The sequence below is a fragment of the Branchiostoma lanceolatum genome, chromosome 8, assembly GCF_035083965.1.
Source record: "Branchiostoma lanceolatum isolate klBraLanc5 chromosome 8, klBraLanc5.hap2, whole genome shotgun sequence".
Classification (NCBI taxonomy): Eukaryota; Metazoa; Chordata; class Leptocardii; order Amphioxiformes; family Branchiostomatidae; genus Branchiostoma; species Branchiostoma lanceolatum.
This window is the reverse complement of record NC_089729.1, coordinates 11,391,684-11,404,698: the sequence shown is the minus strand read 5'-3', so window position 1 is coordinate 11,404,698 and position 13,015 is coordinate 11,391,684. Positions and strand designations below refer to the sequence as shown.

The 13,015-nt window shown below is 39.4% G+C and overlaps 2 protein-coding genes across 8 annotated transcripts in view; both read left to right on the top strand.

The window, feature by feature from the left end:
* The first annotated feature begins 487 nt into the window (after nt 1–487).
* LOC136439896 (charged multivesicular body protein 6-A-like) lies at nt 488–6,648 on the top strand. Its single transcript, XM_066435554.1, has 8 exons — nt 488–674; nt 1,419–1,528; nt 2,221–2,308; nt 3,007–3,093; nt 3,830–3,895; nt 4,813–4,896; nt 5,783–5,849; nt 6,490–6,648. Exons 1-8 carry the CDS (start codon nt 606–608, stop codon nt 6,537–6,539), a joined length of 621 nt encoding a protein of 206 aa, XP_066291651.1. The 5' UTR covers nt 488–605; the 3' UTR covers nt 6,540–6,648.
* A 4,349-nt stretch (nt 6,649–10,997) lies between these two features.
* Nucleotides 10,998–13,015, top strand: part of LOC136440907 (caspase recruitment domain-containing protein 11-like) — a 48,517-nt gene continuing 46,499 nt past the window's right edge. For all 7 annotated transcript variants that reach the window (XM_066437075.1, XM_066437079.1, XM_066437081.1 and 4 more), the window contains exon 1: nt 10,998–11,123. The gene's annotated coding sequence lies outside the window, so the exon portion shown is untranslated. The remainder of the gene's footprint in view (nt 11,124–13,015) is intronic.

Genomic DNA, 13,015 nt, shown 5'->3' with positions numbered 1-13,015 from the left:
AAGTTTGAGGCCGTTTCAATTTTCATCTTAGTGCTACCGATAATATTTAGGTGCTTGTTTGGGATAAAAAGTTTGGGATGAAATAGAAAATTAAAAGTCTAACGTAAAACATACCCCTGTCCATTTACATAGATAATTGTCCACTTAGGCACCTGTATACATGTACAACACCTGTACGTTGAAGTGTTTACAAATTACCAAATTAAGCTCGATTACATCGCAGTCTTCTTAGTTACTAAATTGTGGAATGGACGATCAGAATCTTAAGATCTTTTCACATCAAATAAACAACAGTCTGAATTGTGTATATTAAGTTCCTAGAATATGACGCCCTGTTGAAATCACACATGGGATACTGGCTTCGATTGGGACAGAACTTACATTTCCCATCATCGTGCACGTGGATTTAGATACATTCACCGCACACGAGCGCCACCTATCGGTATCTATCAAAGACACATGATGCACTTCCGTATTTGCCCAGGTCAACAAAGATGGCAGCGCCTCGGTTTTGACAGCGATATGTTCCGACATTTCCAGCCGATTTTACCGTAATAGAGACATTCGTAGCTTATGAAGAGGTGACAGTCATATTTATATTTATCATGGGTTCGTTATTTAGCAAGAAGAAGAAAGAAGAGTCGAGAATTACGGAGCAAGACAAGGCGATCTTGGTAAGTGTGAATGTGGGTGTGCCCCCCTCCCCCTTAAATTCTACCGACTTGAACTTTTTGTGCTATTTCCTCACATAACGGTAACGTAACGTTATACGTATTAATCAAATGGATACCATAGTGAATTCGAAGTCAACCTAGAAGCCACAGGTTCACTTTAAGGGCCATGCCGTTTTTCCAACCCAGCTATATTCAAATGGTTCCAACTTCCAACGATTTATTTAGAGTTTTAACACTTAACAGTTACTACATTTTGACAATGAAGTTATATTGTCAATCAAGTTATATTTCACAATAGTTCATAATCACAATCGATTTTGAGATGTAGTGTTAAACAATGTATTGTCTGTATACTCTCAACTACAGTATCACATGTAACGTTATCTATACTGTGTATGGTCGATTGACTGCATATTTCACGAAGTTAGAGTTTAAGATTATCAACTAACATGCTAGGGTGCATAATTCTGCCACCCAGAAAAGATATATCCAAACAGATCTCAACCCAACGTCCCCAAGTATAAAAATAATGCACTCCTGTATATCTAAACTGTGCATACCTGTGGAGTGCTGCACTAGAGATCTCTCAAACCCACCGTTCTTCAAAGTGGTGGATTTATGTAACCCAGTGGATTATACTTCAATGTGAGAGCTTGCAACTTGGAGCAGTTCTTTTTAAATAGATGAGTTTATAGTCCGCTGTCACTTAATAACTTATCTAAAAAAAATTGTTTCCATCAACAGCAACTAAAGCAACAGAGAGACAAACTGAGACAATATCAGAAGAAAATCCAGGCAAACTTGGAGAGGGAGAGGGAAGTGGCCAAGAGACTTCTGAAGGATGGCAAGAAGGAGTAAGTAATGTTATTTATTGAAGTTATTTCAAATAGTTTCTCAGTTCAATTCTTAAATTAATGTAGTTCTATTCATACTTTTGAATTCACCTCAGGCATAACACAGCTTTGCTCAGTACAAGCTGCATAAGACTGGACTGTAAGGTTTGATGTGTGCAAAACTATCGTAAAGTTGAACCCATTGTCATCAAGTATGGTAACTTAGTACTAGTATGGGTATCTTCTGCCGTTATTAGATATAAGGCTTGGAGGTAGATGTGCAAAGGTTAGGTGTGACCAGTCGTTTAATGTTCTAGTAATATAGGAGCAGCTGCCATATGCCTGAGAAGCTGATGTGTTATTGTAAATAATTGACCAAAGGATGGTTATACCGGCTGTGCAGATACAGATACAGAAGCTGAACAGGTGTGTTAAACCCGAAGGGTGGTTATAATATATGCCGTACACTGTGTACAGAGATAGAGAAGCTGGTGTTTTATGCTGATCGGGTTATATACCAGCTATACAGATTATAACAGATACAGAAGCTGGTGAGTTACACCAAAGGGCTCTTATAACAGCTATACAGATTCAGATACCAAAGCTGTCAAGTTACACTGAAGACAGTTATGCCAGCTATACAGATACATATGATACATGTGTTTGTAAGTGATGACATATGGTGTTGACTGAAAGTTTGTTTTTAACCACAGAAAAGCGAAACTGTTACTGAAGAAGAAAAGATACCAGGAAAACATGCTCCAGAAAACAGACAACCAGATCGATCAAGTCGAGAAAATGGTAGGACTTAGAGTTAGACTTTGACTTTATTTGGATCCACAATTAGCTTGACATATCTGTTAGCTTATTCCTGTGGTCCTTTACGGGACTGAATCTACTGACCATGTTGAAGTTTTCTAGATCTAGTAGGATTTGTTTTGAATCATTTTTTTTATGGATCAGATTTATGTATGCCTACTGATGCAGAGATCAAAAAGATGGTTTTCTCATAAAATGCTGTGACAAAATTTCATTCAACTCAATTCCTTTGAACAGCAAATTTGATTTTAACAACCACAAATCATTCATGGGTCTATTCCTTTGGGCATGAACTTGTAGTTGTTCTAATTTAGAATTTAAAAAAACAACATTTGTATCAGATTTGATATGTCATTGTGGTTTAATTTGTTTTTTATTATTATAAAAATCATTATGGTGGCGTAGGTTAGCGCAACCGTTAAAGCGTTGGACTCAGAACCAGGTTGGATTTTAACCATGCCCCGACATTGTGTCCTTGGGAAAGGCACTTTACATAACCATCCCTGGCGGTGGAGTGACGCCCCCTGGGCCACTTCAACTAATCTGTCTAAAAGTGTGCCAAAAAAACACACTATGGATTATTCGGTTGCCAATGTGCCAACATCTGGCACATTTGCCACCAAGAACTGTACACTTATTTAAAGGATTATCATGTATAATTCTCTCATTTTTCTTCACAGGTTGACGACATTGAGTTTGCCAGTATCGAGATGAAGGTCGTGGAAGGGCTGAAGAAGGGCAACGACTGTCTCAAGGAGATGCACAAGGTCAGGGGTTCATGTGATAGCAAGGTCATAGCTCAGACAGATGGAAGGATAAAAGCTTAATTTGAAGAAAAGCTGTAGATGATGGTTTGGAGGTTTGATGGTGTATGCTGAAAAGTTTCAAACGTTCATACAGTAGTAAGACATAGATAATAGAGATGACTGTATCAAAGGGCTGGAGTTACTTGGCCACAGTTCATAATGCAATCTTTTTTGGCACAACAAAAGTACAGCGACTTTGTAAAGTCTACTACACCTATACATACACACATACTGTACATACAAATGAATTTGTTTACATACAATCATATGGGATAGAGCAACGTATTGAAATTCAATGTGTCGTATACTTATACATTACTTGTTCTAATGTCCAAACATTCTTTGATGTATATATGTACATAGTAAGGATTATAACCTCCTAGTATGTAATTGAATATACCAACAGAACAGAGAATATTGAATTCACTTGAACAAGCGGAAATAAAGATACAAAAGAGCATTAAATGCCTGATCCATTATGTGATTGTTTACATGGGAAGGGCCATGCAGTAAACGATTCAAAGACAAAGTTATACTCAGTTTACAGAATTTTACCAGAATTTTCTCACACAGATGATTCAAAAAGATAATTCGAACCTAGTAAGATTTAGCATGAAGATTATGTCAGTTGTATGTTATGTTACTTGCAATAAGTTTTCAGGCAAGAATTTGCATTAAACTTGCTCTTTTTTTCCAGATTCTGAGTCTGGAAAATGTGGAGAAAATCTTGGATGAAACTCAAGAGGCAGTGGAGTACCAGAGAGTAAGTTTTGCCTGTCATAAGAACAGAGAGATTCAAACACTTTGAGCTGAGTCTTTTATGCACAACGGATTAACGCACACTCCATTTAATTGCACTGAATCCCAAAATTCCAAACCAATTCCCATTCACTCCATTGTTAGTGATTCCGCATATCTGCACGGGGCATTGTCACCAATGCCAGATAACTGCACCAGATTTGTTCAAACATCATCAACAAGTTAAAGAAAAAGTGCGCTAAAATTGGCAAACCTGGTACAAATGAGCCGATACTGTTCTAATACATGAACATGCCCAAAACAAGAGGTGGAATCTACGGTGTTACCACACTGTACCTGTATAACGAAAGCTTTCTAACATCTAAATGCGTGCTAACAAGTTCATACAGCACACCGAGGTGTACAAACTATTCACCTCCAGTATGATACAGTGTACTACCTGGGTAGGGCAACTTCGCATTATTGCACCAGCCGGATAATTGCACCAAATACACTAACAAATGGGATGTGCAGTTAAGCGGATTCTACTGTACTTTAAATCAATGCAGTCTTAAAGCTGTGGTTGAAACACAGTAGTTTTCCTTATACATCACACACGTTGGGTAAAATCCACTGAAGGTTTGACAAAGTCGAGGGCTGAAATATGCTATATGGATCTCTATAATAGTGCACCAAATCAGTGGGCTATATCTATGGCCAAATGCTGTCAAGAGTTTTCGCTACAACAACTCACACAGAATCACGTTGCATGAAGCAGTTAGCAATGGATGTGTGTGTTTACCAAGGTGTGTGATTTTCTGAGGAACCTACTTGAATTCTGTGAAAGTTCCACAAAATTTCTGTGGAATATTGTGCACAATACATGTTGTATCCTGATAATCAGTATCTGATTGGCTGACCTTTCCCCTCTGACCTCCCTAGGAAATAGATGACCTGCTAGCGGGCGGAATCCTGACAGATGAGGACGAGGAGGCTGTGCTGGCGGAACTGGACGAGATCACCAAGGTTACCATTGTTCCTCTCCCCATAGCTAGTAAATCGTTGTCTTGCATTACAATTTACTACTAACAGTCATTTCAATAGCAGCACAACAAATGGTTTATTGGTCAATGGTCTATTGGTAAAAAATTACACGTACAATGGCAGCCAGTGCTGAATTGCTGTAGGGTTTACAATCACATAATACACAAGATACATATTTACTCCGTACTTGTACTTTGTGGAACTGTCTCAAGGGTCTGGGCAGCTGCCATTTGGCACCAGAACTCGATACGACATTCCCCAACCGAAGTCAGGTACCCATTCACACCTGGGTGGAGTGATGAAAGTTGTGTTAACTTCCTTTCCCAAGGGCACAACATCGGGGCATTCCAATGGTTTTGAACTCGGGACCTCTCAATTGCGCCACACGATGCCACAAATGCCTCCTTTCCCCTCCAACTGCAAAATTAAGTTCCCATCAAATATAGCATTGCCAAATGTAGCACTGCAACAATATAGTTGTTGTGATGATAATCCGTATGACTTTCACTTCAATGATAAGCAACAATCAACTTTTTCATTCTTGCCTTTGATGCCCACTGTCTTGATGACGGCCATTCTGGCATGTTGGGAAAGTCGGGTAAAATGTCTTTCCCAAGGGCACAAGATCGGTGACACAGCAGGATTCGAACCCGGGACCACTTGGTTCTGAGCCGAACACGCTGCCGTTACGCCACACGACCCCCAACTTAAGTCATATTACAGCTATTGATCACATTCATTTTAATTGGAATGTGTAAGAAGTCGGAAAGCAAAATTAATGTCATCTTTCATCGGAAACAACATTGTAACCCGCACAGAGTTGGTTGTGAAAGTGACCTTGACTGACCTTGATGTTGTTCTATTCCAGGCTGACCTTCCGGCGGTTCCAGACGAGGATGTCAGCTTACCTGAGGTTCCCCGGGACAGGATCCCAGGTGAAGTGCACAGTCCGTTTGTGATATCTTTACTAATACGAGTTTACTTGAAACACTCAGTTTGATGGAATTCAACACATCTATACCTAGCCAAGGTAAATGCAAATAATGATGGTTTAGGAGGCCCCAAAACAAATGCCCTGATAGTTAGGGCCCTTTTCCTAAAAAAACTAAGTTATATAATTATCCTTTTTTGCTGTTTCTTTTTATGTTTTTACTTTGAAAATTCAACCTTTTTGTTACAAGTGTTGAGAATTGAATACCCTATTTGTACGAACCAAAATATTCTTATTTTCTCCAAGAAAACTTAAGGCTGCATCAGTTTGGAAATTACATTTTCAAGTTGATAGAAAAATAACATTCCTTTTATTCTAAGTTCCGTAGCTTAGTTATACCTTTTCTATAAAGTCCTATATCAGATTTCTATAAATTCTGTTAAGTTTCTTTTCTCTTAAGTGCCCTATATGTATGTTTAAAGTTCCTTATTTTCAGAGTTCCTTATTTTCAAATTCCTAATTCTTAAAGTTCCTTAATGATATCTATCCTAATTTCTAAAGTTCCTTATTTTTAGAAATTAGAGTCTTGAATAATGTCCTTGAAACCACAGAAATCTAACCTTTGTTCTTCTTTACCTCCTCAGAAGCAGAGGCGCCAAAAGAGAGACAGCGAGAGTTGGTGGCAGCATCCTGAGTTTTATATAAGAATGGGTCTCAATTTGTTGTCGTAAAACTCAACAGTATTTTTCTAAAGCACTACTGTACATGTTTGATAAACCGTTTTCTGTAGGACAACATGTGTGATCTTCTAGTATCGGGGGAGAGAATAAGGCTAGTTAGACTAAAGCAAAAAAGAAATGTCCCTTTTTACCAATTTGCTCAGTCAGACAATTTAGAGAAAGTACAAGAGCAACTTCAAATCGAAATGCAAATTTATGCATGTCACATAGGGCTGCGTACCTTATACCTGTACCTATACCTGTAAGTTGTTACGGTTAAGGTCTTGACGGCTTTTTAGCAAATGCCCACAAACGCCTAGTCTCCAACCAGACCCAATAGATTGAAAACTCCTTCTGCCTGTTGGATACGGTCTTTGCCAACCCGTAGGTCTGCTTGGAGACTAACAAACGCCCACTCTGGTGAAGCCCGCGCTGCATGTATCTCAGTTTTTTTGCTCGGAATATGTTCAGGTTTTGCTCCCATTAAATGAATCCTGAACATCTGAACGGATCATTGTGGCTGGCCGTCATGACGCCCCTACGACCATTGAGGTCATGCATATATATGGGTCATGAGTGAGTGAGTGAGTGAGTGAACGTCTGGTATACTTGTACCTCAACCTGTACCCAAACAATCTAAAACACGAGTGGGCAAGATTTGATGAGCTGAAATGTAAACTTAGGCTTGTATAGCCAACCTTGGGAATGTTAGAGAAAGATTGCGTAGAATTTTAGTCCATTCAGGATAAAGGCTAGTCGAGCTGAAATAGGACTCATTATTCAATAGAGCATGAAGGGTTATTTTTATGAAAATGAAGCTACATGTAGGCACATGTATTGTTATATATAAACAGTATGAAAGGACTGTACTGTGAATCTGGCACATTGACATCTCTACCACATTTTGTGTTTGCTTGTTTGTCTGTTTTTAGTTCAAATATCAGAACAACAAGGCTTGATTAAATTTTTTCATTGCAATCCTTGTGTGATTTTCTCCATGCCTGATGTTGTCATGTGATATCATGTTAAGATATATAATAGGATATAGTGTCACAATTGTATAATTATATACATGTGTTTGTTTTACCTTTAGTCACAGTGTGAGTTTGAAATACACCAATTTGAAAGCACATTAAAATGTACATATTCAGTAGGTTTCTTTCTCATTAGTAAACTCTACAGTATTTCCTTATATATGACACATTGTATTTTAGATTTAGAAATGTGCACTTTCAACTAGTATTAAAGGTGTGTGTCGCATATGGATATGCTTCAGAAATGGCAGACAAGGCATGCAAATGTTAAAAATCAATACTTAATCATTTTTCATTTAACATGTCTTTGAGCAAAAATTCTCACAAATTGCAACTTAGATATATTCTATGACCACCTTAAAAACGTAGAAATCGACTCAAAAAGGCTCTAAGACCATCTTAAACCCTCACACATTAGCTACATATGTTTGGAGATATGAAAACTGCAAATAAAGTATAATTAATAATTACAAGCGAAAAGGTTTTCTGACAACAAAATAGTAGACCCCCACGGTCATTTACGAGAAAAATCTTCCAACAAAGCTTGATTCATTGACTAATTGATTATATATAACAACATATAACAAGTCGCGACAACCATATTTTTTTGGGTCCAATGCACTGCAAAATCTTCCTTTGGGCCAAAAAACAATCAGTCTTCTTTTTTACTATTTTAATCATCTACTTCTGTTTGGAAGAAAGGTTCTCTGTTTCATACCTCCGAGTTTCTATCTACCTCTCTCTTTCCACCTACCGGCCCTCTTTACTAGTTAGTTCTGCAACAAAGCTTGATTGAGTAATTGATTGAAACGACATAATTGGCGACAACCGTATTTTTGAAACCTCTTATTTGGGTCCACAGTGCAAAATCTTCCCGCGAGCCAAAAACAGCCACTGATAGTCCTTTATAATTAATCAGCTACTTCTGTTTCAATGTAGGAAGGTTTTCAGTTTTCCCCCTCCGAGTTTCGCGGCCCTCCGGTCCTTGGTTGTTACCTTCATTAGAAATGGAGGTACATGATCATGACATTGTATAGTTTTTACTCTAGATGATGTTTGGGGATATATCTCAAGAACCGCTGGATGAATTGCGCTCAGGCTGGTATCTAGTAGGTGGGTAGGTGGTGTGAACCCGACGGTGAAGGTCGATTTTGGGCCTCCTGGTAGTTGACCTTGGTACTGTAGCAGCATTTTTGTATCGTTGGTCCTGGACGTGCTGCGGTCTTTTTAGTTCTACTGTTAGACGCAAGTGAGAAAAGTCAAGACTACTGAAAATAAAGTTTTGTTACATGTTTATGTCCGAATGTAGTTCAAGTAACACATGTATAGTCGATACAGCGGACAGGATATGTAGAATATGCACAATGTGCTTATTCTTTACTACATGATACAAGTTCCGATGTGTTCGTATACATTGTTACCTCCATGAACAAATGGAGGCATTCTCTCCTTTTGTGTATTTGTGTTTGTGTGTCTGTCTATCTGTGTGTCACGTCACTTTCTGCCTATTTGGGGACAGCATAATTTAAGAACCTTTGGCTGGATTGTAATAATATTCAGTATGAGGGTAGGTTTTGGAAAACGAAGGTCAAGATCGATTTTGAGCTTCCAGGCGACTGACTTGGTACTGCAGCATAACCTCCGGTTTTTGTATTGCCGTGGACATGCTCTAAGCGTTTTGATTTTCGGGTCGCAGGTAGCTTTTGCCGTGTCAGGAACAAGCTAGGTGAATCCGGTTTGAACCCCTGGTAGCTTGTTGTGTTTGACTTCTTTGGTCCGAAGTACTTCCAGAAACTTAAGAGGTCCCGTTTCCCTTTAAAGCCAGGAGACCGTGGGTAAAAGTGGTAGGCGGCTCGTTTGTAATAGAGGATAATGGCATTTCAAAGTTTATCACAAGTTCCTTTGCACAACGACATATAGGACAAAGTGGGAAGGATGTGGCGCCCACTTCTGTGTTATATTATGTGAGTGTGTAGAAACCTTCACTAGCTTCCGTTCAGGCCTTGTTGGCTAATCTCCAAGCTAGCCAGAGAAGCTCCAGTCAGCCAGAGAAGGTCCAGTCAGGCATTCTCTGGCTAGCTTGTCACGATTTGGGCACCGCGCAGCTGATTTGCTTGGAGATTAAGTTGATGAACGGTTAGACATCCAGGTAGTAAGATACGCCAAAAATAGTTACTCAAGCAACTGGATAAAAATGTCAAAATTTTCAAAATTCTATCCAGTTGCTTGAGTAACTATTTTTGGCGTGCTATGAGATTACTTGTTAGCGGCATCACCGTTCATTTCTTGCGGGGGAGCGCTGATTCGTGATTTTAAAAATATTGGGGCCAGGTTCTTTTGCTGGAGAGATCCTTTTTCTATTTATCGGGCTCCAAAAACGATTTCTCCAGCAAAAGAAGCTGGCCCCGATATGTTGAAAATCGCGAATCAGCGCTCCCCTCAAAAATTAAACACCGGTACCACCCAGAAGGCCTGAAAAGGAGGTTAGTGAAGGTTTGAAGGCCTGTAAAGGAGATTACTTTTCACAGGGCCCAACTCGATTAGTTTGGTATCCATCCGCAGATTTGTTTAGCTACCTAGTCTCTGTAAAAGATCAGACCCGGTTGCCTATCTGTCTAACTTACGTATGATATGAAGTGCCTAGCCTATAGGAACATTAAATTTCGCCTGACTTTGAAAAAAAGGAAATTTCTTCCCCTCCGGAGATGGTTAACATTACTGTGACATGACGAGAACCAAAATGGGAAAATATGTCGTGTTGTAGTTTCAATGGTTGTACTTGTATTAGTGACACCAGTGAGGTAGCCATGAGTGTAGCTGTAGAAGTATAAAACTAGTTCCATAGTTGTAAAAGTGATACCAATGTGGTAGACATGAGCGTATAGTTGCCGACTTGGTAGTTGATACAAGTCTACCAGTCTTTTTGAATACAGGCCTATAAAGACTTATTGGCTGTGATACCATGGTTTTTATTTTGCGCTCTGAAGGCGAAAATGGAGTATTTGCGCTGGTTCAACGTTTGCGGCAGCGCTATAGTCACATACTGCTACAGTATTGGACAAAATGTTCGCGAACATAAAACCACCGCGAACATTTTTGCATTTACAGTAGATACCAGGGTACTGGGAATTGATTCACATGATACTCGCAGCACGCCTTTTCCCAGCCTAAGACCTCGGTCGGTCCATTCGGTGAATAGGGGAGGCCTAGAATCAGCTCAGATTTAATAAATACGCAAAGCAACTATGTAAGAATAAAATACAGATCATTTTAAGATAATATGAACCTATGTATTAAGTACTCTGGCAACATTAAGAAGACAAATTGACAATCGAGAAGTCTTGGTACATATTCCTCCCCCTTGGTCAGAAATGGAATGGTCTATAGCTACTTATTAAACTTACTTCCGGGTAGGAGGAACAACATGCACATTTTTGGGGGGTAGTGTCCATCGGGACCGTGCTATCGGACTTTTGCCGCCGTTTTGGACTTCTACCGCCCGTTACAACTATGAAGTGATAACAGGTGGGTTCTGGTAAACTTCTGTCAGCGAACTGTGTTGCCTTGATGTTCACAAGTGCGCGATCAAATTTACTTTTTTGCTTTCGTGTATCAATATGACAACATGCATGTAACTTCCCGAACTGAGTGTCAGTTGAAGTGGCTTGCTGCGTTCAACTTGACAAATTTGTCAGATTCAGTGATTTAGGATTGTCGATGTTGTGATGTATACGTAATTTGGTGTACCGTGTCTATCGTTAAGTTTTGTAGCTGCGTGCAAGATTCTTGGTTTCTGAAAGAGAGCACACTGATCCTTGTCACTGTATGATATGAGGTGTCACATTGAATTATGACGTTTCTATCACGTACATAGACTTACAGATATTAAGCAACCACGAGTTGCAACTAAAGTTCAGCTATTCTTCTACACCAACTAAAGGAGTCTCGAAGTTGCAAGAACAAAAGTGAAAGTTTGAGGAAACTTAAAGTTGTTGGTGTGACTGTACATGTATGTGGGACCGGGGCTACGGGGGCGGGGGAAAATAAGGGGAAGTTTCGGTCCGGACGTCTTGACAATGGCGTGGGTGTCAGACCCCCGACCTCTATGATATCTATCTTAAACTTGAAGTCAGGTGCCTGTTGTAGAATTTCTTTGGGGGTATGTTGGCCCTAGAGCCAAAGAGTAAAGTTGCCAAGGAGTTACTCTGGCAAACTATTCAGTAAATTTGGCACAAACTTCTAATATTTCTTCAAGCAATACACTTTAACAGTAGTCTGATAGAGACTTCATCGATATTGACAACTTCCATGGTATTCTGAATCTCAAGAAACTTGTAGACAAGGAGTGGCTTCAACACTGTGTTTTAAGGAGGGCTGCATGCACGAGGGTGGGGGCTGGGGTTGCTTAATGCTAAATTCAGGAAGGCATTATGGAAAATTTGGCCACGTTGCTTCAAATGACCTGAAATCAAATAGCTTTCCAAAATTATGGGGATAAAAAAGTAACTTACCTTCACCTAACATGAAGTAGGTAAAAGTCAGTCACGTAGGCTCTCTTGTAATTTATAACTACTAACTCCAAGCAGAAGTTGGAGGGGGAGATTTTCTCCTTCTGACAGCTGTTCCCACTAAACTGGTACAAATTAGGTTTATGCCCGTTTACGCAGAGCGTTATCAGTAAATCATGTAATTTGTAGCCAGACCTCTAAAGAAAAAAAGGTAAATTTAACGTAGAACGTAATAGGTGCATTCCTTGTATATAGGGTACTGAGCGCCTTAATTTCAAGTGTGAAGCAAATCCAGCCCGTCAAATATAACATAATACGTAGCTGCTGCTTTCCTGAATTTAGCATAGACCATTGACAGTTCCATAAACAGAGTTAAGAAAATCATCTTCTCTCCAACCTCTGTTTGGAAAGTAAACACTCAGGGACGCTAGCTGGCAGATACAGACACAGTCATGATATTTTCAACCTTTCCTTTATCAAACTTAGGCCCCCCCCCCCCCTGATTAAAGTTTGTTATCAAATCAAAGGCCAATTAATTCTCAGGTTACAGATAGCCCAGATTCCAATGTGAAAGGTTACATAGAAAGGAGGAAACTAACAGGTTTTGGAGGCACTAATTAACATGTCAAAACTACTTCCTCAAATTTCACAATTATATAGAACCAAACATGACAGGCTAAGAACAGTTTTTGTAATACCACATATGTGTAAGGATACATACGATAATGATTAGATTAGACATTCAGGTAGTAAGATAGTCACCAAAAACAGTTACTCAAGCAGCTGGGTAAATTTTTGAAACAAGTCAAACGTTTCAAACAGCATCCGCTGTCTTTCGTCAGTGACTGAACTCAGTTACAGGATGCTGTTTGAAACGTTTGACTTGTTTCAAAAATTTACCCAGCTGCT